At 31.8% G+C, this 26863-nt stretch overlaps 1 protein-coding gene across 7 annotated transcripts in view; it reads left to right on the top strand.

The window, feature by feature from the left end:
• The first annotated feature begins 9612 nt into the window (after positions 1–9612).
• LOC145267882 (sorting nexin-2-like) overlaps positions 9613–26863 on the top strand; it is a 148916-nt gene continuing 131665 nt past the window's right edge. For all 7 annotated transcript variants that reach the window (XM_080123339.1, XM_080123337.1, XM_080123338.1 and 4 more), the window contains exon 1: positions 9613–9768. In XM_080123339.1, the coding sequence (XP_079979465.1) occupies positions 9685–9768 (84 nt within the window). In that variant the 5' untranslated portion in view covers positions 9613–9684. The remainder of the gene's footprint in view (positions 9769–26863) is intronic.

The raw sequence follows: 26863 nt of genomic DNA, 5'->3' as shown, positions 1-26863 counted from the left end.
CTTCACTTTAATAAGATCTATCCGTCAAGGTTGTCCGTTATTCCCAATGTTATATGTGCTGGCGCTTGAGCCATATTTGCGCCAGCTTCGGGTGAATCCAGTCCTTCGCGGGATTACTTTGTCAGGTGGCTCTACCCTGGTAAAGTATACTGCCTATGCTGACAATGTGAACGTGCTTGTAATGAGCAGTGCCGAGATTAGAGCCATCAACTATGGGCTTACGTATCGGTGGCTGGAGGGGTATGCCCCTTCAGGAACCCTTTGGTTGGACTGATGGGCCATGCAAGCTACTCGGCATCTGGTTTGGCCCCGGTCTCCAGCTGGAGAAAAATTGGTCGGAGGTATTAGAAGTGGTCAAGGTCGAATCTCATTTGTGGGCCTTGAGAAACCTGTCTTTAGAGGATCGGGCGGAGGTATGCAATTCTCATATCTACCCCCTGATCCTATACCGTCTATCAGTACTTTCACTCCCGGAAGCCACACTAGTTGATCTGGTGCATGTCCTTTTCGCATTCTTATGGTGCGGAAAGCAAGCCATGGTTACCCGGGAGGTCTGTTACCTGCATCCGTCTGAAGGTGGTCTGGGTATGCCTATTGTGGAAATACATAGACACACTCTCAGGCTGTATATAGTAACCTGGATCGAATGTGTACACCTAGTGAGGGAAACGGTGTCTTCTGGATAGAAGACACTAAGAAAGCCTTTCAGGCTTTGGAGAGTGTGAATTCGGCTGAGGGGGAGGCACAAAAGTTGCCCCGAAACAAGTGCCCTTTCTATTGCAAGTGTCGGCAGGCCTTGAGATTTCTTCTACGGGTGAAAGAAAGCCTCTCTGACACCCAGCTGTTGTCTCGCAAGGCGCTATATTGGGCCTTAGTAAGGGGATCCGTTCGAGACGAAAAGATTGAGAAGTTTGGTTTTACGAAGGAGGAGTGCCGCTTAATATGGTCTTGAGCGCCTGGGTCGAGCTGCTTCGATAATTACAAGGCATCACTCACCTGGCTGGTAATACAAAATGCCCTCTGGGTCGGCAAAAGACTCTACACAGCGGGTTTTACGGAGACACCTAATTGTGTCCGATGCGGAGATTGGGAGGAAGACCTTGATCATGCTTTCTTCCACTGCGCCATCGTTCGACTGTTGTGTGAGTTAGTTGAAGGCTTCACGGTTCGCATGCTGAGTGGGCGGGTTTTTGTGCTGAATTTGGTTTCCCCGTGCTGCAACTGGGCACCGACCATGAAGAAAGAAGAACGCTATGTTTTTATGTGTTTGCTAGCAGTTATGAGAGGCGTGATTTGGACGATGCCACAGAAGGAGGTTTACGGAGATGAGACCTTCACTGCTCCCCAGCTTGTTCTCATTTTCAAAGATCGACTGAAAATGTGAATTAAGCTGGAGAAGGTGAAATTCGCTCCATCAAATTTCAACGAGAGGTGGGTGAAAGTTTTGTGACTGTGTAGATTGAATGGAGCTAATCTTGAGTTCTTTTTTTGAGTTTGCTTAGGCCTTAAGAATTTTGGGTGTTCTGAACTAATGTAGACATACATCGGACCATTTAGATTAGGCTAGTTAGGCATTTTTGTTCGATTTTTAACTTAGCTAGAGTATGCATGTTGTCATCATCCCAATTCCCCTTTTTAGCTCGCCCCTGCCCCATCGCCCCACCGTTTTTATTTTGGTTTTTTTCCACGCTTTTTGGTTCGATAATCCCCACTCCTGGCCCCATTAGGTGATGGATAGACTGTTTTGTCAGTGATGTAGGCCATTTTTGTGGTGTTTTTAATAAAATCAGTTTTCGTGGGATGGGACCTACATCTTTTCGACTAACAAAACTTTCTATCTGCCACAATTATTTTTACTAACCACTTTTTGTCATTTGTATATATCTCATTCGTTATTGTAAATAAGATTTTTATCCCTAATCCCCCACACGCACACATCATGCATGTATATATATTTGTAATTTTCGGGGATTTCAAGTAGGATATCTACAGAGTGATTCTGGTATTTTGGTGAAAGAGTCTAGTTAAGTTAACATTATGTTAGTTAGGTCAACATTAACCCCTACCCCCTTTTTTTTCGGCCTTGTGCCACATTTTTATGATGTAAAAATTATTTTTAGCAAAATAAAATAAATATTTACCCCCATTAGGAGTCAAAAACATTTTCCATTGTGTGGACTTTCTTTTTGCCTCCTCAATTTGAAGTTATATATATATACTAGCAAAAGTACCCATCGTTGACTGAGTTCAAAAACAGCCCACAGAAAATGGACTCTGATTTATGAAAGTATGATAGGTTATGAAAAGGAAGGGTTGTAAATTTGGGTTGAATTTGGGGGTATCAAAACCAAAGCAAAATATGATGAAAGTAAAAATAAAATAGATAAACCCCATAATTTATTATACCATACCTGTTCACACTGAAACACTTATCACAATATTCTGTGGATCTATATTAAAAAACCTTGTTAAACTTTGTGACATATTTCCATTCTATGAAGGTCAGGTGTGAACGAACATCCCATAATTTTATTATACCATATTTCTTCAAACTGAAACATAATTATCAAAGTATACTTACGCAGATAGATATGAAAAGTCTTTATTAAAGTTTGTGCCTATTTCCATTCTATGGAGGCCAGGCGCGAATGCAGACCCCGCAATTTTACTATACCATCTCTATTTAAGTTAAAACATACTTGTCAAAGTATTATTATGTACATCTATATCAAAAACACTTGTAAAGGTTTTTTTTAATTTTTAAATTTTTTATTTCCATACTTTGTGAACCAGGCGCGAACGCAGACACCACAATTTTAATGAACCATTCCTGTGTCTCGATACATCTTCTATCATTTATGTACTCAGTTTTTTAAAATAGTCAACACATAGGAGCCTATTCGTGACCACACACACATACACATACACACACATACACACACACACACGCACACACACATTCAGCTTTATATCACACATATATATAAATATATATATATATATACATGATGATTGCAATGTCTTGTCAGACGAGTGCCACTCCTTCAGACACTTAGAGTCAATGAACCCAAAAATGACTTTTTTTTAGTCCTACCAGTGAATTCACATGCTCAAGCAGACATGACAGTGAAGACGGTCATTGAAATCCATTATTACATGCTTTCAGCATTTCAAGTCTCCACGCATCACAACTTTTCCATCACCAAAGGACCATTTTTATAGACAAATGCCTAAGTATCTATACACAGATGATGTTACAGAGTCTTAGCATTGTATGATAGCTAAGTCTCTCTCTCTCGGTTCAAAATGTTGAGATCCAGCAACAAGCAAGAGCAAGATAGCCAACAACAAGTTAAACTGCAGATTAGCTTAATGCGGGTACTGGTCTCTCGCTTTATGGTTTTTTGAATCAGAGATTTGCTTCTCCTAGAAAGGTTGCCTTCACCACAGCTTACGGAAGCCCTCTCCACCCCAATACACTCATGCATACCCACAAACACACACGGTGCTAGTTGGCCGTTGACCCCAAAAAAAAGGGTTCATTCGCCCTTTGGAAGGTCTTGTTTTTAATCCTTCAGGGAGACTAGCCACTTTCCTCACCAAACAAGTATACATACATATATACATATATATATATATACATACATATATATATGTATATACATGATGATTGCAACGTCTTGTCAGACGAGTGCCACTCCCTCAGACATTTAAAATCCATGAGCCAAATGCCTGAGGGAGTATCTATACAAAGATGATGTTACAGAGTCTTAGCTTTGTACGACAGCTAAGTCTCTCTCTCTGTTCAAAATGTTGAGATCCAGCAACAAGCAAGAGCAAGATAGCCAGCAACAAATTAAACTGCAGACCAGCTTAATGCGGGTACTGGTCTCCCGCTTTATGGTTTTTTAAATCAGAGATTTGCTTCTCCTAGAAAGGTTGCCTTCACCACGGCTTACGGGAGCCCTCTCCACCCCAATACACATATACACATACACAAATATACACGGTGCTAGTTGGCCGTTGACCCAGAAAAAGAGTTCATTCGCCCTTTGGAAGGTCTTGTTTTTAATCCTTCAGGGAGACTAGCCGCCCTCCTCACCAAACAAGTCTGGTGGGGGAACCAGTTTAGTTGCCGGTGACCCGACCATGAGGCAGGTAGTACTGGGTTACATGGTACCAGTAGCATATGACATGACCTGACATATATATATATATACATACATATACACATATATATATATATATATATATATATATATATATATATATATATATATACATATATATATCTGTATATGTATATACATATATATATATATACATACATATACACATATATATATACATACATATATATATACATATATATATATATACATACATATATATATATATACATATATATATACATACATATATATATATATATATATATATACATAATATATACATACACATATCCACACACACACACACACACACACACACACACACACACATATATATTTAGTGGATAGTAAAAGTATTTAGTTCATTTTTTTTTTCGTATTTCTCAAGAAATATCAAATTAATTTGAATGAAATTTACACTCAATCTTTCAACAGATATTATCTCTAAAAATAAAACAGAAATGAAGATATATTTAGTTAAAAAATATTTATCAACAAAAAATCAAGTTACCCATATGCAAAAGTATTTAGCACACTGTCAAATTTCATTCTTAAGCAGTCATTTAATCATGCTACAATATTTCAACAAATCAGAAGGCACCCAGGGTTCTGGCTTCTTATAATTACTTGATAACAGCTCTCAGACACTGCACAGGTTGCCTATTTCATTATTGTTTCATAATGGATAAAATAAAGGAATTGACTAATGATATGCGCCAGGAAATCATAGCAAGGTATAAAGTTGGAAAGAAGTACAGGAAAATAATTACAGAACTAAATTTAGTGGTAAGTACAGTTGGGATTGTCACGAGAAAGTGGAAAAAACGAGTGGTAATATTAAAAATCACTAAGAAGTGGTCGGCCATGTAAATTAAATGGTGTTACACCTTGTTAATGATGTGAAGAAAAAAGCCCTTTCTGACTCGTTCAGAAATTCAGAAAGATTTGCAGGAGGCAAGTATTGAAATAATCAAGAACACAATCAAGAGATCATTGAATCGTACAGGCCTGTAGATCATTGAGAAAGACTCCATTGTTGAGTCCTAGACATGTGAATCAGATGACTTCTAGAACAAAGTTATTTGGTCAGATAAAACAAAAATTGAACTTTTTGGAAGAAACATGCGCACCCGTGTATCGAGGAAAAAGAGCATGGAATTTAAATTTTTCCTACTGTAAAGTTTAGAGGTGAAAGTGTGATGATTTGTGGCTGCTTTTCTGCAAATGGAGTTGAAGGAATGAAAATCATAGAAGGAAAAATAAATGCAGCAAAATACACAAACATTTTGTCAACATATCTGTTCAAGAGTGCCACAGATTTAGGATTGGGTCTTGACTTTATCTTCCAGCAAGATAATTGTCCCAAGAACAAGACAAAATAACTATCAAATGGTTTGAAGATAATGAAATTAGTGTTCTACAGAGATCTAGCTAGTTACCCGACCAAAATCCCATCGAAAATCTGTAAAAAAATTTGAAGTTAAAGGTGCATGCAAGAGATCCTAAGAATATCAAGGAATTGAAGACGGTTTGCAAAGAAGAATGGTTGAAACTACAAGCAAGTGCTTGTAAGAAACTAGTAGGCAGTTATAGAAAGTGTTTCGAGGCTGTAAGGCAGAACAGAGGATATATAACTAACTATTAGTAAATGTGTTAAATGCTTTTGCATATGGTTAATTTGATTTTTTGTTAATAAATATTTGTCAACTGAGTATATTTTCATTCCCGTTTTATTTTTGGAAAGATCACATCTGTTTAAAGATTGAGTGTAAATTTCATTCAAATTAACGATAGTATTTGAGAAATCCGAAAAAAAACAAAACAATGTACCAAATACTTTTGCTACTCACTGTATATATATATATATATATATATATATATATATATATATATATATATATATATATTATATATATATATATAAGTGTATGTATATATATGTATATATATAAAATAAATGACAAAAAAAACTATATTCCAAAATTCATGATGTTGATCATCTTAGAATTTATTCCTTTAATTCAGTTGACTTTTACAACTCTTGACAGTATATGTTTCATATCGCAAAAATTCAAAATGGTGTAATGGAAACATATTAAAGGTATATACAGCTTCTCTTCCAATTTCGGATTTTAATCATGTCAAATCACACTTCATTTTACTTTCGACGGATTGATTGTTGCTATTTCTTCTGATGAGTTAAGGGAATAATAGATTCACTAATTGATATAATAATTGATTGATTGATTTTGCGCTACGAAACCGATACTGTCAAGAATTGTAAATGGCAACTGAATTAAAGGAATAAATAATAAGATGGTCAACATCATGAATTTTGGAATATAGTTTTTTGTCATTTATTCACTATATTGCTCTAGAATTACATTGAGCTTCTTAAATAAGGATTGGTATATATTATAAGAGAATATATTTCTACAGAAATATAAATATATATATATATATATATATATATATATATATATATATTATTTTTAAAATATAATTATCCACTGATACGTGTTTCATCGTCTACGACTCATTAGAGTGGCTGAATCTAGTGAGATTTAAAATCAGGACCCCATTGACAGAAGCGTAAACCTTTACCATTAGGCTATCTCGCACAACTGCTGGAATGAATCGCATTTTATGTACATGTTATTTGTTTTAGTTTTTGCAGTACTTGTTTTGAAATGAATTATATGAAATTGCATTTTTACCTAACTGCGAGTTGGGGATAATTTCCCTTTGACTCGCATTTGGGCAAAAATGCAATTTCGTATAATTCATTTCAAAACAAGTATCGCAAAAACAAAAACAAATAACACTTATATATATATATATATATATAAGGGGATCGAAGAAGTATATAAGGATTCTTTAAATAGAGACTTTTCGATATAATAAAAAGTTTGCCATGCAATATAATAAAATAGTCCATTTGCACATTCGATATAATAAAAAGTCCATTTGCACAATTAAATTCTTTTAACTTTCTTGAAGTTATACATTTGGATTTTACCGTCACTGAATTATTTATCTTCCACCAGACTATCCATTCATGTGTAATCACCTTTTTCTTCACCATATTCCCTCTGCTTCACTTTTTGTTATCAAGTAAGATCTTTGACTTGTTGTTTCATCAAATACTTTTGCATGCAAAATCCGATCCCGCATTTTGCTAATTCCTACCCTCTGATGAGAAGGAAAGTATTTCTTTGAAACTCCGCGGATTAAGGACTATCCACTTATCTAGTGTTTCTTTTTCAGATTAAATATGTTTTTAACTCATTTCAAAGTGTTTTTAACATGTTTTAACTGTTTGCTCGTATATATATATATATATATATATATATATATATATATATATATATATATATGTAGTGAATGAATGACAAAGGTTTATATTCCAAAAGTTCATGATTTTCACCATCTTATAATTTATTCCTTTAATTCAGTTGACATTTACAATTCTTGACAGTATCTGTTTCGTGATTGTTTTTGTGCTACGAAACAGATACTGTTAAGAATTGTAAATGTCAATTGAATAAAAGGAATAAATTATAAAATGATCAACATCATGAACTTTGGAATATAGTTTTTTGTCATTCATTCACTATATTGCTCTTTAATTACATTGAGCTTCTTAAATAAGGATTGGTATATATTATAAGAGAATATATTTCTACAGAAATATATATGACCTTGCGTGTGTGTGTGTGTTTGTGTGTGTGTGTGTGTGTGTGTGTGAAACTGTCTCTACCAAACTACTCTATCAATTTTTGGTCTACAGACTTGAAGCTTGATATATGGGAAACAAATTAGATTTTATTTTATTTTATGCAAATTTCGTATTTATTATTATAGGCCCTATTCTCTATTGATTTTTATTGTACTGAATATATAGTAGTGATTTCAAAAGTTTTTTTTAAATATGACTTTGATGCCATCAGCTAGAATCAAAACCAAAACATTTAGCTCTCCAGTGGTATTCACTGTCATATGGCCTAAGGACAGATGGATAAAAATTAATGCTGTTAAACATATAAATGTATATTTGCACATGTGTGGAGGATACAAAGTAAATTACATTACACTTGCCAATTTCCAATTTTTCCAATTTTAACCTCTATGTAGCTATTTTTTCCAGCTAATAGCAAAATCGAATTTGTTCCCAATATATCAATATATTTAAGTATACTTTACAACCGAGCAATGCCGAGTGGCTTGCTAATAAGTGTAAATAAATGTTACTAAAAGCTAGACAATTTACTCTTCTACCTATCTGGATAACCTTTTTTCATATTTTAACTTATTTTGCATTTATTGAAATTCGAAATACAAGTAGTGCCGCGTTGCTCACTTAGAACGACAACAAAATGGCGAGTATGAGGTTGTTACCTTCAGAGTCTCGATAATGACTAAAAAATCGAAAATAAAACAAAATACTGATAGAAATCAACCCAACAAAGGTTATTGTGGCATTTATTGGGTAGGATTCTAACAGTATTTTGCTCAATTTTTTTTTATTTTTGAGCTATTACTCAGACTCCACAGATCTAACACTATTATTTTGGCCATTTTTTTTTTGTTCTCACTTAACCCTCGATACTACTTATTTTTTTATTTTTTGAGCAGAATAAATGTTTTAAAATAAGTTAAAACATAAAACTTATCCAGCTAGGTAGAAGGTTAACTTATTTTGCCTTTGATAACATTTATTTGCTATATATTTTTTCTTGATCACTTTTTCCGGTTTGTTGTCTGTAGTAAGAAATGCCGGGTTTGTATTACTGTACACATAGATTCGAAAAAGTTGTCAAAAAATAAATGTTATCAAAGGCAAGATAAGTTACTTTTCTACCTAACTAGATAATTTTCTAGTGTTTTTATTTAATGTAACATGTTTATTCAGTTCGAAAAACATACAGTGTTTACCGACGTATTGGAAAAATTAAAATGGTGCCCAACTCTCTCTTTGAGACGGTAAGTTTTGAAAAAAGGAGTTATAAATAAAAAAAATAGACAAAATACTGTTAGAAACTCGCTCAATATAGGTTACCGTAACATAGGCTGACATATTCGGTGGGTTTTTATTTTGTATGTTTTTTTTATTTTTAACTCCTTTTCCCAAACTTACCGTCTCAAAGAGAGAGAGAGTCGGGCGCCATTTTACATTTTCCAATACATCGGTGAACACATGTTTTTCGAGCTGAATAAACATGTTACATTAAATAAAAACACTAGAAAATTATCCAGTTAGGTAGAAAAGTAACTTATCTTGCCTTTGATAACATTTATTTGTTATATATTTGTTTTTTGACAACTTTTTCGAATCTATGTGTACAGTAATAAAAACCCGAAATGCCTATGTCGATTATAACAACATTTACCAGATGAATATTTGGCACCGATTGGGAGGGTAAAAAAAAAAAACAGATGGAACTTTATTATAGTTACACCGGTAGAGACCGTCAGTTGCTTTGCATTGTGGGTACTCACGTGACGTACAAAGATGTCGGACGACAGAGAACCTCCCCCGTTTGAGGAATATTACAGCATCAAAGATGAAGATGATTTATTTGCTGATGCCAGTGAGGTAATGTTGAAGATATTTTTATTAATTGAAATCTTTTGTGTAGATTTTTTTTAATCTTGTGTTTCGTGTTTTTTTAATGGAAGAAAGTCGTCGTTTTGCTGCGTCGCTTTCAAAACACGTACAAAAAAAAAAATAAAAAAAAAAAAAAAAAGGAGGCGGTTTCTTCGTTTGTTGGGGGAAAACGGCAGTTTCATTCGTCTTAATGTTTTTGTTTACAGCTCGTATATATATATTACAGAAGACCATTTTAAATACCTCTATGTGATATTTTATTTAATGCTGATATTTTCTTTCTACTTTAAACGATACAACTTTTAAACTTCTGATATTTGCTATTAATAAGATTTTATTTTATTTTTTTTTCACAATGACGTCTTCTCAGTTCAATTTACACCTGTCACAAAACTAATTATCTTTTTGCTATATCAATATAATTACGAGACAACTATTCATGTGGCTGTATTCCTCGCTTCTACGTTACTCACTAAAGCAACTTAAAAAAAATCGTATTTAAAAAATTAAATTACGAACTTTAATCGCTAGAATGCATTTCAATATTTTTGTAAACAAATCCCTATAAAACCTGTTTTGTTTTAATTGCTGAAAAACAAAAATTGATACTTATGCATTTATGTTACCGTACTGAAATATTATTTTGAGAGCCATTCTTAACACTGGAAAAGGGAGGGTGTTTTGTAACTATTCTGTACTTCCTCCTAACAATTTAATAATAATAAAGATATCGTGAAACTTGAAGTTAACTTGAAAATACTATTTAAAACTAGCGCGGTAAGTGCCTAAGCACCCCAAAATTACTTCGTGATCATTTGAAATGTGAAAGGAATTTTAAAGCATTCATTCTGTCGAATATAAAGTAATTTTTGGCTTTAAAGTTCTTAGTAACTCCTAAGGAGTTAAACTCCTTGTATTGAGGAATTTAAAGTTTAGGAAGCTTACAATGGTATAAAGGTGAAAGTACAGTTAGACCCCCCCCTCTTATGTTAAGAATATGTTTCAAAGTCTTATTTCAGCAAAAATGATGGTTGTCCAACCTGCAAAGGTTGTTTATTCCGAAAGCCATTAACATGGGGAGGTTGAGGGTGTTTATTCCGAAATACATTTTTTCAACCTCCCCATGTTAAGAACGGCTTTCGAAATAAACACCCTTTGCAGGTTGGACAACCACAGCCAGCGCACATTGACCAAATGATTAAAGTTGATTCATTACTGACTATAACCCCATCCTTAACACCTAGAAAGGGAGAGAGTAAATTGATCAGGGAAATTTTTTTTACAAATGTTATCGTTTAATCTAAGGTATTTCTCTCCCACGATGAGACATTTGACAAAAGTGTCGAAAAGTGGGATTGAAAAAAGTCTGTGCTCTGACGAGGAAGCACTCTGACCCGTTAAAATATAAAATGACGTTGCTAATGTAGAGAGTGATCCGCGCTATTTTTTAAATCGTATTTCCACGTTTAATTAAAATTTTATGTTTTTTATTCAATTGTACAGAATAGGTACAAAACACCCTCCCCTTCCCATGTTAAGAATGAATTTTTAAATAATAACGTTATTATTTCAGCGCGGATCAGTGCATGGACTGCATGGAGTACCAAAATGACAATCGATTTATGGTAAAATAGAAAGTGACCACTTCATTACCGCCCCCCCCCCCAAAAAAAAAATTATTTTAGGCCCGATATCTTTTGGCGGTTTTATTATTTACCATTAGGCATTTCGTTTTCAAGTCTAATGTTAACAAATTCTTGTTCAGTCGTCCTTCCTCTTATATAATTTAATTTTGGGTCAGTTTCAACCATTGTTATCAACTTACGTTTTTGTTTTGCTGTCTTCTTGACAAGCTCATTAACTATCCTTGAGTGGCCTCTGAGCCTTTATAGGTGGTAACTCGTTAATACATGAAGAAAAATCAGGTATTTTTTTTTTTTTTTTTTACGAACTGACCCAGCGTAGTATTAACACTCCCAACTTCCCCATGTTAAGAACGGCTTTCGGAATAAATACACACCCCAACCTCGAAAGCCGTTCCTAACATGGGGAGGTATTCCGAAAGCCGTTCCTAACATGGGGAGGTATTCCGAAAGCCGTTCTTAACATGGGGAAGTTAGGGGTGTTTATACTACGTTGGGGCAGGTCGTAAAAAAATTATTTGGGTACTTCTGCAGAATACGGACGGTGCTTTATCTTATTTTATTTTGTTTTTTCAAGTTTAGTTCAATTTTGGTACTTATGCAGAGAAGGTACCGTGTTCAAATAACGTTATTATTTAGAAACCCAAATGGAATGGGTGTTTTGTAACTATTCTGTACTTTCATCTAACAATTTAATAAACAAAGTATACGGAATTGAAGGCAAATAACTAACAATTTGATTAATTTTTAACAAATCAAATGCAATAACTGATTCTTGTGCAGAATACAGACCACGCTGAAATACAGAATTGAATTTAAATGTGAAAATACTATTTAAAAATGGCACGGTTCCTTCCTTCTCTGCATAAGTATCTAAATTTTTACGATACCTTTTGTTTAAATTGCTAGGTACAGAAAAGTTACAAAAACGTCGTCCTTTCTTCGTGTTAAGAACGGCTTTCTAAATAACGTTAATATTTCAGCGTAATCCGTATTCTGCATAAATACCATTGTTTGTTACTGCATTTGATTTGATTATTTGTTAATTTTTCAACAATTTGATTATCCCCCCCCAAAAAAAAACTAGATTTTTATACTGCAGCATGATGAAATGGATATTTTCTATTTTACCCGATTTATTAATCGAGCACTCCTATTTGGAAACACAAACTCTCCATTTCACATAACTATTGAGAGGCCAAGCCTCGCCCTCTCCAACCCTTTAGCAATATTAATACTTTAAAAACACTTGTGGTTTTGTTTTCTTTGTGGCCTCTTCTCTCACGCTTTTTAAGGTTAGGAAAAATGCTGACCCTGTTATTGACTGACTTCCCCTCTCTTTTTTTTTTTTTTTTTTCTTTTTTTCGTCTTTGCATCCCTCCACTTTCTGTATTTGGCAGCTTTCGTTGCTCTACTCGAAGTACCCGCCCCCTAGACTAACACTTAAAAAAAAACACTTCTAAACTGTTCCACGTTTAATAATTTCGATTCTGTCCGCTGGGTTTCTTAATTTTTTTTTTAGTTTCACTCTTATTACTGAGTGTTTTAGGTTCAACCTCGCATAAAAACCTGTCAAACTTTTTTTTCGGTTTGTTAACTTTGTGAATATGAAAATGAATTCTAACTACCTGTGACCCAACTGACCCACCCCCTATTTGTTTCAGTACGTTTTCAGTGTCCTAAATTCTTTTTATATATATATACAACTGTTTGATTTGTAGTTTAAAAATTACATTTGGGGGTTTCTTATATAGAATTCGACTTAATTAGAACCAAAATAAAGACTAAAAAACAACTTTATGATGTATGTGTTCGTCATAGAACGAAGGTGTTATATTCCAAAAATTACGTAAATTGATCAAATAGTTTTTTGTTTATAGAAAATTATTGATTTTTGGCGATTTTTTTTTATCCATTATAAGGCTGATTTTGATCTCGATATGGCGAATTCTCTACGCCTTATTTATCGAAAATGGCGGATCAAAACAATAGCGCCAAGCTACGTAATAAAATCTGATTTTGCTTAGTTAAAAAAAAAATTGATCAATTTACGTGATTTTAGGGACGTCACTACATCATAAGGATTTCTGTATTTTTTAAAAAGTTGAATTCTAAATAAGAACCTAGTTTTTGATGTAATAAATATTTGATTTTCTTTTTAAGAACTTGGTATTTTGTTTTGCTAAGTGTTTTGTAGAAGTTTCACCGTCACCGCTAAATGAAAAATAAGTTTTGCAAAAAGTAGTTCCGCCAGTCAGAATTATATTACTTTTTGGGAGGAATCTTCAAAGCTAAAAAAAAAAAAATAAAATAAATAAATAAAACCTAACTAATCTATTCCTTGCCCTTTTCGTCTTAAGTAGGGCGACACCTGGAGTGAATGTGGTATTATGGTGACTGAGGATTCTAGCTAGGAAAATGATAGATGAATCTTAGGTACAGTGACAAGCATGATCATGCCCCCCTCCACTCCTTTCCTCGCACTTTTGAATGGCCTTGTGCCTAATTTGTCTTTCGATAAATGTATCATTTTTTTAAATGAATAAATTTGTCAAAGTGTCTATTTTTGACACTACACTCCAATTTTTATCTCCTCAGTTAGTGAAAGACTAAAATTCTGATTTTTGATTTTCTCCATATTAAGAACCGACTTGGTGACTATTGTCGTGGGAAATAAATAGACACGATAATCCATCGAAAGTTAAATTTGGGGTTTGTATTACTGTACACATAGATTCGAAAAAAGTTGTCAAAAAAACAAATATATAACAAATAAGTGTTATCAAAGGCAAGATAAGTTACTTTTCTACGTAACTGGATATATTTTTCGTGTTTTTATTCAATGTAACATGTTTATTCAGCTCGAAAAACATAGTGTTTACCGATGTATTGGAAAATGTAAAATGGCGCCTCGCCTCACTCCCTCTTTAACACGGTAAGTTTGGGAAAAGGTGTTATAAATAAATAACTGGATAAAATACTGTTAAAAACTCGCTCAATATATGTTACCGTGACATAGCTTGACATATATTCGGCGGGTTTTTAATAGTATTTTTTTCTAGTTTTTTTTATTTATAACATCTTTTCCCAAACTTACCGTGTTAAAGAGGGAGTGAGGCGCCATCTTGAATTTTCCAATACATCGGTAAACACTGTATGGTTTTCAAGCTGAATAAACATGTTACATTGAATAAAAACACGAAAAATATATCCAGTTTGGTAGAAAAATAATTTATGTTGCCTTTGATAACATTTATTTGTTATATATTTGTTTTTTGACAACTTTTTCGAATCTGTGTACAGTAATACAAACCCAAAATTTGTTATATATCAGTCATCCGCGCACTGTTTCGCTGTAGCTCCTGTGTGATTAGACCGCATGCAGAATACGGGCCGTGCTGGAATAACATTTAGAAACCTATTCTTGACATGAATATGGCGTTATGTAACTATTTTATACTTTCATCTAACAATTTAATAAAAGATACAGTAAAAATTGAATGTAACTTGATTTATCTAATAGCACAGTTCGTATTCTTTATAAGTACCGTGTGTGTATAAGCTGGATTATTTTGTTAGATGAAATCTTAAAACTGCAAATCGAATAATCGTATAGAATGACGTCTCTGTTTGGAAGGAGAATTTGGGACGCTGACAACGTGCACAACGGAAGTTATATTCTGTTTGTTATTCTCATTTTTTATATATAAAAATAAATCCACTTAAATTTTTTTTTGTTTTCTAGCTCCATGATTATTAGTTAATTTTTTTGTTTTGTTTTTAAAACTTTGCAAACGATGACGCTTGCTATATTCAGTTCCACTTTAAGATTGTTATACAACGACACCGCCCTCTTCGTGCCTGATGGAAACGAGAAAAAAAATAGGTTTCGGAATGTTTTTGGTAGGAGTTGATTAGTTTTCAGTTTGGTCGTTGTATTCATATTTCGATTAATGTAACCTCCGACCTTCTTTGGGAATTTTTGTCGAACTAAACCTTTTCTCATTCCATTCTTTCTGTACCAGTATGTGTATTTATTTAGAGAAGGCATAAATATGCTATTAACTTAAAGGAAGTTTATTATGCCACTGCGAAATCTATAACTCAATCACTAAGGCCGAGACGGCAATACATGTAGGGCAAAAATGGACGAATAAAGATAGGGGACCTAGTTAGGAAAGTCGATTTATCATAATTTTTTTGTAGGTTTCCGACTACTTTTTGATTGTATTTGAAAGATTAAAGACTAAAGTTAATTTCCAAAAGGAAAAAAAAAAAAAATATGTGTACACGTGAAAAAAGTTATGAAAAATGTTTTTACGGCGAGCTAAACAATTCAGATAAATTTTGAAGTTAAATAAATTCATTGTAAAAATACTTTAAAGGATAAATATTAATTTTCTTGGTCTATTTCAATGATAATTAGTAAAGTCCTAAGATATTGAATTAAATAATTAAAAAAAAAAAAAACACCTTGTTTGTACAAAAAATACCTTAATTAGCCCAAAAACCGAGTGATTATTCTGCCGTTCGCAAAAGCCCGACAAACGGTAATTTTGTAAACCCGGATTATATAGAAGCATAAAATCTGAGACAGTCGAAAAGCTGTCTGAGAATGACGTCATGTAATAAAAAAAGAGGGAGGGGGTGCTGGATTTCTCCCCCCCCCCCCGCCCAGACGTGTATCCGTACATATCTATCCTGAACGTTTGTATCATTTTTACCATTTTTTAAAATTATTTTTCTATGTTCCTGTTTTTAAATTAATTTTTTAAAAATTATCGGCAAATATTATATAAAAATTATGTTATGCCGAAAGTTTTACATTTACTCAAGCAAGGGAAATATTAAAATCTTACATATAAAATTATGCGAAACCTGTAATTTTAAAAAAAAAAAAGTAGAAATATTTTTTGCTATTATAATTTTTTTTGTGTGTGAAAATATTAAATAAACAATGCTGAATTCAATGATAATACCGGTAGTTCGAGAAATTAATTTTTCTTTGAATTATATCGAATTCATTAATACAGACTTTAGGGGCTTTTATCGTAATGTTCATGTAAAAATTAATTTTTTTTTAATTGTTATAATTTACGATGCTTTATTTTCATAAAAAAGCAAAAATAAATTAACTTTTTTTTTTTTTTTTTTTTTTTACTACTGAAACCTTTAACTTTAGTAATGGTATTTTTTGTTTAAACAAAATAATACATTTCCACTATTATTTAAATAAAAATAATGGATTCAATATATTCCGTGATCATTATTTGATAAAAATACTGAAAATTTCATCAAAATTGATTAATTTCCGGATTCTTCGTAAATTGTTAAGTAAAGGGAGGGGTCAAAATGTTTATTCATTTTGAGCAACGGTAGGTGTGTCAGAAATTTCGTGAAAAATATTGAATGTCCACCCCGTCTTTCCAAGCTTATAACTCCTCGAAAAATGTAATTCAAGCCCTAATTTTTTTTAATTAAAGGAGCAAGGACCAAGGTTTCATTAAAAAAACAAAACAAAAACAAACAACGTGTTTTTTTTTTTTTTTTTTTTTTAAAGGTTTTAAACTTCGGACTTTACAGGTAAATTTCTAAAAAAACACTACTTTTTTGTTTTGTTTTAAATTTGAATATATTATTTATTGATCATTTATCTTCAATTTGTGATATATAACACTTTGGTGAGTGAATTAATTATTTACTTTTTAATAGACATTTCAAAATGGGAGGCGTGAAATCATTCGACCCCCTGTCTTTCCAAGCTTATAACTACTCGAAAAATGTAATTCAAGCCCTAATTTTTTTTCCAATTAAAGGAGCAAAGACCAAGGTTTCATTAAAAAAAAATAACAAAAGAAAAAACAACGTGGTTTTTAAAAAAAAAAAAAAAAAAAAAAAGGTTTTAAACTTCAGACTTTACAGGTAAATTTCTAAAAAAAACACTTTTTTTTTTTAAAATTTGAATATATTATTTATTGATCTTTTATCTTCAATTTGTGATATATAAAACTTTGAGTAAATTAATTATTTACTTTTTAATAGACACTTGAAAATGGGAGGGGGCGTGAATTTAAAAAAAAACGTTTGTCTAAAATAATATATTCGGTTTATTGGAAAGAGCATAAAATTTCACATTGACACTGAAAATATCGTAAAAATTGAATCAGTATAAAAATTTTGATAGATTTCTAAAGTTTAAAAATTGAAAAATATTGAGCTCGTAAAATTCAATTAATTTCATTACAGTTGTTTAAAAAATAAAAAATATTTCTATTACTTTTAAAACAACTTTATTAATTTATTTTGGAAGTATAATCCATAAAGAAAATAAACAACCCACTTTTAACAGAAATTACCAGTTTTTTTATATTTTATTCGCAGTTTCGTGTTAGGGGTGTCAAAAATTCTGATACACCTAGAGCATCGGCATTCATTTTACATGTACATAGTAATACACTAACCTGGACTTAGGGTTAGTAGTTGGCTTAATGAAGTGTATTTTTTTCTTACTAAAAAAACCCAAAAAAAACTGTTTAAATTGTTCAAAAGAATATCGATTCCCTGTCCAGCATTATAATAGACTTTGGTTCTCCTACAAGAGACGTCCCCCAAAACTACTTTCTCCTTTTTTCGCTTACATGCCCCTATTCCGAATTCGTAGCAACAGTACCAATATCAGTGGATTTTTTTTTTTCTACCAAAACGGTCATCAACAATGTTTTTGTTTTTTAATGTTGACATATTTCAAACTGATATAAATTATTGCACAATAAAAATAAATTAAAACAAAACCATTTTTCCTTATTTTGAATTATTTAATCAAGTAAAAAATTCCATTTTTTATTTGATTGCTAAATTTAAAAAGTTATTCTAGTAAATCACCTAACAATTTAATAAAAATATCGTAAAAACTGTCTTCAAAATACCATGAAAAAATAACTTTAAGTTTGGTAATCAAGTAAAAATGGCATCTTGATTAAATAATTCAAAATAAAAATGATTTTTTTTTTTATTGTGTGATAATTTATATCTGTGACTACTAGTCTCTCCCTTTTATACTGGGCCCAAAAGAGTCACCAAGCTAATAGGTCCTGATATATCAGCTAGGCTTCAACCACGAAATCTTGCATCCCTCTGCCTGTTTTACAAGTATTTTAATGGTAGATGCTCAGACAAACTACAAAACCTTGTCCTTCCTCGACATAAATACTCCCGACACATCCGACAGGCAGCAAAATCCCACCCCTATACAATAGAAATCCTTAGACGTAAGAAAGCCTTCTACTCTAATAGTTTCTTCCCTAAGACTGCTAGACTTTGGAATTCCCTTCCGGGTTCCTGCTTCTCGGACTGTACTGGCATGCAGAAATTCAAGTGTAATGTAAAGAAATCTTGCTGCTCAGCTCCCTACCTAGTATCCCTGAAAGTGATGCCCCAGATAGATACATTTGTTTGGGGTAAAAATGCAATAATGAAAAAAAAAAAAAAATTTTTAAGTTTGAAATATGTTAAATTAAAAAATAAATAAACCAAACATTGTTAATGGCCGTTTTTGTAGAAAAAAAAAGTCCATTGATATTGGCCTGCTGCTACAAATTCAAAATGGGTGCAAGTGAGCTAGAAAAAGAGAAAGTAATTCAAAGAGACGTCTCCTACAGGAGAACCTAGACTTTTACTAAGTTGTAAACATGTACTGTTTTTCTTTGTTTAATTACAATAAGGCCAGTTTCTATTTTCTTGACTTCTCACAATGGTAAAGTTAGACACAAGGTCGGTTTTTTTTTTTTTATATGTTGAAAAGAGGCAGTTTGGATTGTGATAAAAATTTAAATTGCCTCCATCTTGGAGGATTTTTTTTCTTCACCGATTAAGGACAGAAGAAATGTTACACTTTGTGGCGCGGGTACACTTTAACAAAGTATTTTTTTGTTTTCATTTTAAGAAGAGTTTCAGTAAGGAAAATGGGGAGACAATCGAAATTATATTTCAAACCAAACTTTTCTGGTAATTCAAAACAGGTTCAGTAAAGTAACAAAGTAATAGAACAGAAGACAATACTTACCAAAATATTTATTGAATTCATTTTTTTAATTTACTATATAAACAACTAGCCTACCCGTGTCCTGGCATTGCCCGGAAATTCATAGTGACGAAAATTCAATGTCCAAATTAGAATTAATGTTAGTAATATTAATATGAAAATCAATAATAACAAATGCAATACTAATGTGTCAGTGTGTAAATATTTAATTGACAAACTCTTAAACTATTGGTCGCATGACACTGAAATTAACAGGAAATATTAATCATACACTAAGAATAGTTTATAATGAGTAAAATCTTTGTTTGGATGGATGAATAGCGTGTACATAATGTCAGCAAGTTGAAATGCAAACTTCATTTCAACCTGCCGACATATTTACTTTCTGTGCATGCCCAAATTCAATCAATTTCTTCAAGTCGTTTAATATTAAATCTTGCTTGCCTCTCTCTTCATAGCTACATCGGTATGAGATATGGCTAGAACACTAAATGTTTTAGTTTCGATTCTAGCTGATAGCACCCAAGTCATTTTATTTTTAAACTTTTGAAATCAGTACTCTGTATCAGGTACAATATAACAACAGAATTAGCTCTGTAATAATAAATATGAAATCTGCATGAATTAAAATATAAGTATATTTTGTGATCCGGCAAGACACCCCCTCCCAGCTAGTTAAAATAAAAAGTAATATTGATATTAATGATAATAGTAATACTAAGAAAACTATAATGCAAATAATAATGATGCTACTGATAACACTATTTATAATGATACCAATAGAACCATAGCAATAAAAGTAATAACTAAGAAAATAAAAAATATTAAAGATACTGTTAAGAAATGAAACAATATTAATACTAATATTAATAACAGTAAGACAAGCATGATAATTGTAACTAATACGGACATTAGTAGAAATAATCAGACTAGTATTAATAGAACAAAAAAGAATAAAAATATTAAAACTACTACTACTAATAATAAAAATACTAAAACTACTACTAATAATAATCTATATCTATAAAAGTGAGAATGTGTGTGTGTGAGGACATACTTAACGAATTTTTGATCTACAGACTTGCAATTTGGTAGGATAATAAGACATGTGGAAATTTTTTAATTGGTTTTCATCCTAAAAAATGGTTGCTAAGGAGTCAAAATTGAAAAATTGGTACATGGAGTCGTCGGATTTTTATCTGTTTTCAACTGTTTCATGAATACACATGCACAGCTGTGAAACATGACAGCTTCTTTATGTTAAGAAAAAGACGTTTTGAAAACACGTTGTAAAGGTAGTGTCAAGCTGGTGTAATGGTTATCATACTTGACTCACTGTCTTTTGGTTTTGGTTTCAATCTGAGCTTGGGTATTTCTTTTTTTTTTTTCTTACAAGAAATGAACTGTCTAGAAAAAACACCATACTTGTCTAAATATGATACATGTCTGATTTTCTGTATGAATTAAAATATAATATTAATGGGTATTTTACAACCGGATGGCCTGCTAGTAATAATAATAAAATAATACATCAAAATAATAAAAAAAACAAAAATATGAAGGATGTAGAAAAGAACAAATAATACTAGGAGTAAAAATATTAGCAATTATAACAATACTAAATTCACTAACCACAATAATATATCCCTGCCATGCAAGATGGCAGTGCATATGGGATGAAAAGATCTTGCTTTGAATCTTGAAAGTGATGTACCTAGATGTGAGGATTGGCAGCAGCTTCCTGAACCTAGTCCAAGCAACGCAACAGCAAGCAGTGATAGCATGGTTGCAACCACCACCAGCATTTGACAACATATCGGCTAAGTATTATGTTAAATATTGGAGGTAAGAACATGCTATGAAATTGTAGAAAAATATATTGATTAAAAAAAAAAGTGAATAAACACACCATCTTTGACTAATATTTACTTCCTTCTTCAATATTTTTTGTGTCCTTTCCCCTCTGATTTTTTTTTTTTTCTTAAATCATGTTGCGCTAAAATGTCAGCTATATATCCCATATTCTCTCAACTGACTCTGGCTATCAGATAAGACTGTTTGAAGATGCTGACTTTCTGACTTAAAAATGCACCAAACATTGATGTTTTTTCCTTTCCGTTTGCAAAACTCAATCATGTTCTGCAAAGTCAAAAACAAAAATAATTTCCTTCTACAAATTAACCAAACCAAACACTATGAATACATATTTAATGATATGAAGAACTTCAAACATAAACAACTTTTCCCCCAAGATTACAGATTCAGCATGAAATAACCCAAAAATGGTTGATATGCCATAAAACAAAACAACCAAATCAAACCCTCTCTACTGAATGATTAAAAATGTCTAGCTTAAATACTCAACACTCCCTGCAAAATATGTCCACAATCAATCTGCAGTTTAAAAAAAGTTCATATCTGCTGCATGAAAAAAATAATATATACACTGATATCTAAAAAAAAAAAAAAAAAAATCTAATTCCAGTCAAGAAGAAAAAAAATATTGTTCATTGAAGATGTCCACTGAATACTATTTGTCACTGATACATATTTAGTGTAAAGAAAAGTTAAATGTGATTTTATTTCGAATGCTTGAAGTAAAAAAAAAAAAAAAAAAAAAAAAATACTGATATTAATTTAGCTAAAAATGAAAATTAGAACTTACTATAATTTTGTTTTAAAGATACAAAAATTTAATGAAATGATTTTAAATTCTTAAAATCACAATTTTACTTGGAACACTGTATATGTGAATAAAATTATCAGACAAGATTCCATAATATTGAATTATTTTTCTCTAAGCTCTCCAACTTGCTGTATATCTCCACCCAAGACAACATTTAATTTCTAATATAAAAATATGCATTGTGCCATTGTTTCAATATATGTATGATTAGCTACTCCTTTAGATGTATCGCTAAGAGATCTAATCTCAATATAAAGTTAGGTGCATGTATATGTTTATATATTTGTGTGTACACAATTAACTCTTAACCTATCATTATGAATTTTGAAGCACGACTTAGGCATAAGAGTGGGTAATGTTGGTTATATGTACAAGGCGGAGACACTTTGTGTATTCAAGTACTTCTGATTTCTGTAAAATTTTAATAATAGGTATTAGATACATCAATTAATGAACAATTCCCAAATTTAAGTTTCTTTAGAATATTTTAAAAGGTTTTTAGGTGATATATGCTCAGCATCCCATTTGAAAATTCAAATATTTCAGATTTGCATTGTATTTGATTCATAGTCATAGGGCATCAATTAAGCAACATTGCCTTAAATTTGAGACATTTTTAAAGTTGGAATGAGACATAAGGTTTAGTATAATTATATCTTGATTTTAATTTTCTTAAGTGAAATCTTTTGTTCAGGGAATTATTTTTATCCACCCTGGTGCGGGTATTTTTCTAGTTGAGTATATATCAATCTGACAGAAGTATTAATGTTGTTTGTAATGTAAACATGAGATTTTTTTTCAAAGTTAATTAAATTTTTTGTAAATTCAGAACCAAAATTTGTAAAGGAATGAAAATCTGCTGTTTTTTGTATTTTTTTTAACAGGATTTATGAAAGCTATTAAAATATGTCCATGCAATTTGTAATGGTGAAATATTTGTTGTTGGTTTCAGAATTGTTTGTCGCTTGAATCATTCTGAGAAACATTAGAAGATGCGTTTTTCTGTAGGAAATTAACGACACTCGTTTTGTGCAGATGCAGAAGTTAAGATAAAATCTTATCCACTTTCTCACTGGTTCTTCAAAACCATCAGAATATGATCTGGTAATATTTGCATGCTCTGACATGTCCATCAGGTGACCTTCATGGTAGCAGTCGTATAGACGCGCAGAATAGTCTAAAACAAACTTAGTGCTCATATGAGGTTCCTTCGATAACTTTCCAGACTTTTTTGTACAAGCATTTACAATTGTCGTAGACTCTTTTAAATAGAGTGAATACTTACCGATAAAATATTCTTTAAACTGAACTCTATGCAAATTCCAGTTGTTTATCTTGCTGTCTTTTTGTTGTAAAAATACTTGTCAGTTAATATTCTTCATATTAAGCAAATGTCATCCAAGTTAACAGGAAAATTCTATTTATGGCATCTTATTCCATTTTTGAAAAATTTCTTAAATGGGTAAAATCTTGATGCTTGACACTCCAGTGACACCGGATAATCTGAAAATTATGTTTTTGTATTTTTAAGTTAACAATTGGACAATCTCTTTTTTTTTAATTTATTTAAATAGATGTGAAAGGTAATAATTAGGTACTGGCAAAATTAATGGCCGATCCCTAAAACAAACATTTTTGCTCCTCCCTTCACTTAAAAATTCACCAAAATTCAGGAAATCAACCAATTTTAATGAAATTTTCAGTATCTATTAACTATTACAGAATATACTCAACCCATTATTTTTTTTTTTTTTAAGTTTAGTGAAAATTTTTTATATAAACAAAAATTACCTTTTACTAAAATTATTGTAATCCATACTTTTAAAAATCAGTTTTATTCATGTTTACATTTTCAACAAGACAGTTTTTTTTTTGTATGGTAAATCGTTTTTTAGTTTCTTTAATTTGGTATCTTAAGATTTTAATTTACTAATTATTGTTGAAATAGCATTAAAAAAAAAAACTCCAGGGATTTTTAACTTTGATTTATTTGAACTTGAAATTTAGACAATGATTTTTTACATAAATGTATATAAAGTGTAAACTAAAACAAATAATCATGATAAGTCTCTTTTAAGAGGCATAGGGGTCTGTTTTCTTCCGCCATTTTTGTCCATACCTAATAATAATGTATGTACTAAGGACGGTACAAATATTTATATAGAAAATGAAATCTGCCTTTATCTTTTATGGATAAAATTTTATAAAATACATTGTCATCAAATATAAAATTGAGTTCTGAAATATTCCTCTCAAATAAGTAGTTATAGAATTTCATTAACCTACTCAATAAAAATTCCAAAATATATAAATTATTATATAAAACATTTTTATTTCTAATCCCCTTACAAATATCAACCTAGCGCTTCCAGATCAGCCAGTCTTAAGATACTGGCTTCCTGACCTAAAAGGCATCAAACATTGATGTTATTGTTTTTTCTTTCCCTTTTGAAAAACTATCATGTTCTGCAAAATCAAAAAAATTTACTCTGCAAAACAACCAAACCAAACACCATGAATAAATATTTAAAAAAAAACATAGTAACTGAAAAGAAATTGCTGTATTTGGAACTAAATAACATGGAAAGGGTTGATCTGCTATAAAACAAAACAACCAAATATCAGGTGAAATATTAGAATAGCAAAATTATTAAATATATATGATAATTCATTGTAAAAGAATTTTGCCAGCACACATTTTGTCCTACTAGCAGAAGGATGATTAATAAAACTACAGCTGTTCTTGTTATTAATAGAATAATATCCACCTTTTAAATAGAATATACAATACATTCTGCTTTTAATGAAACTGTTATTCTGCCACAAAGCAGGTTATATTTAATAAGTCGGTTTTATATGATCTTTCTTGTTTGCTTTTAATGTAGAGGATGGTCTAGAACATTTCCTACCAATAGGGAAAAAAACAATTGAGGAACAAGTAATACTACAAAGCACATGCTCTGAATTGAGTTTATTCACATGAAGAACGGTGAAGCAAAAGAACAATACAATAATTTAAAAAATTAATATTTAATAAATTCGATTCATTCACTTTCGTTAATGCTATCACCAAAAACATGTATGAATATTTTTTTCGTGGCACAAAATGGTGCAGCACTGTGACCTGATATTTTACAAAGCTGTGCAGCTGTGCTTCTTTGGTAATTGTTGCTCTATTGTTGTTACTTTCGGGGGGGGGGGGGTAATAAAACTTTTAAGTCATCGAATTTGCGTAGGAGTTAAGAAGCCTCTTTTCAGAACACCCTTGCTGTTAGGGAGTTAAGAAGCCTCTTTTTGGAACACACTTGCTGTTTGGGAAGTTAAGCTTCTTTAATTGAAAGCAATCAAAGATGCAAAGATCAACATGCAAGTTTTTGGGATGTGCAGATTTTGTTCATCAATTACCTTGAGAAAAGAAAAATCATCAATAGCAACCATTATATAACAGTAGTGTTTCGAAGGAAGAAATTGTTTCCAAATGGTCACAAATGAAGAAGTGTTCTTTCACCAAGACAATGCACCATGTCACAAGTTGATCACAACAATATCAATACTACTTTCACTTTGAACTTCTTCCATACTCATCCAATTCTCCAGATATGCCCTCCCCAGTAACTACAGATTGAAGATTGCAAAAGAATGCTCTAAGAAAAGATATTTGATTCCAATGGAGAAGTATTGTCAGAGACTGAGGTGTATTATGGAGCCAAAGGTAAATTGTTTGGCACATAATAAAAAAAGCATTTGTTAGACAAATTGGAATTAGTGTATCAGACTGGTGTATGAATAAAGTCCAATTTTGCTAAGGAGTGTTGTATTAGTTATGCCTGGAATTTGAGTAATATCACAAACCAATTTACAAAAATGGATAGTTGTAGTAAGATTGCGTTCAAATTTTAACTTTTGATAACTCCTTTATTTTGGAGGTTATTTTTATAAAATTTTAATGTAAACAAAATTTACTCCTTTCTCTCTAAATGTACGATCCAACTCTTGTGTTAATTTAATATTTATTAATAGTTTACTTCAAGTTAATGTACTCTTTTCAATGATAAAAAATATTTTAACCTGATGTGCACAATATTGTGTGTATCTTAAAACCGTGCCATCTTTTTTTTTTTTTTTTTTTACATAGGCGTCACCACTTATCAAGGCCGATCGGTCACTCAAGGATAAGGGTTAAAGAGTGTAGAGTAGTCAAAAGGACAATATAGTAATCAATAGTAATGGAAGTTCGGTAAATTTGTTAACTTCAGTGGAACGGCTCATCAGAAACTTGTTCACATTGGACTTGAAGACAACCATATTATAGACAGCTGGAAAGCAGGAAAACGGAAGACAATTCCACAGGCGTGCAGTTCTAAGAAAGAAGCTTTGATCATGGAATCTATGTTTAGGTTTAGGCACAGATAAAGAGTGGGGAAAATTATTGATAATGTTTTCAGCTAGTGTTTCTTGTGAAAGTTTGGCGAGGGGGGACCATAGATTGAAGCTCAGTCGAACACTTTCCATGAAAATAACGATAAAGCAGAGACAAACTCGCAACATCTCTTCTGTGAAATAGAGGTTGCAGCGAAGAGAAAAGGACATCTCCCACCAGGCCACGAAGTCTATTTTGAACCCTATCAAAGCAGGACAAATCTTTTCTAGCAGCTCCTGCCCATATGTGGCAACAGTATTCCATCCTTGGACGTATCTGGCTCTTATATAGAT

Source organism: Euprymna scolopes, chromosome 4, assembly GCF_053919585.1.
Source record: "Euprymna scolopes isolate OS-2025 chromosome 4, ASM5391958v1, whole genome shotgun sequence".
NCBI classification, from domain to species: domain Eukaryota; kingdom Metazoa; phylum Mollusca; class Cephalopoda; order Sepiida; family Sepiolidae; genus Euprymna; species Euprymna scolopes.
This window is presented reverse-complemented; position numbering and strand designations above follow the sequence as displayed.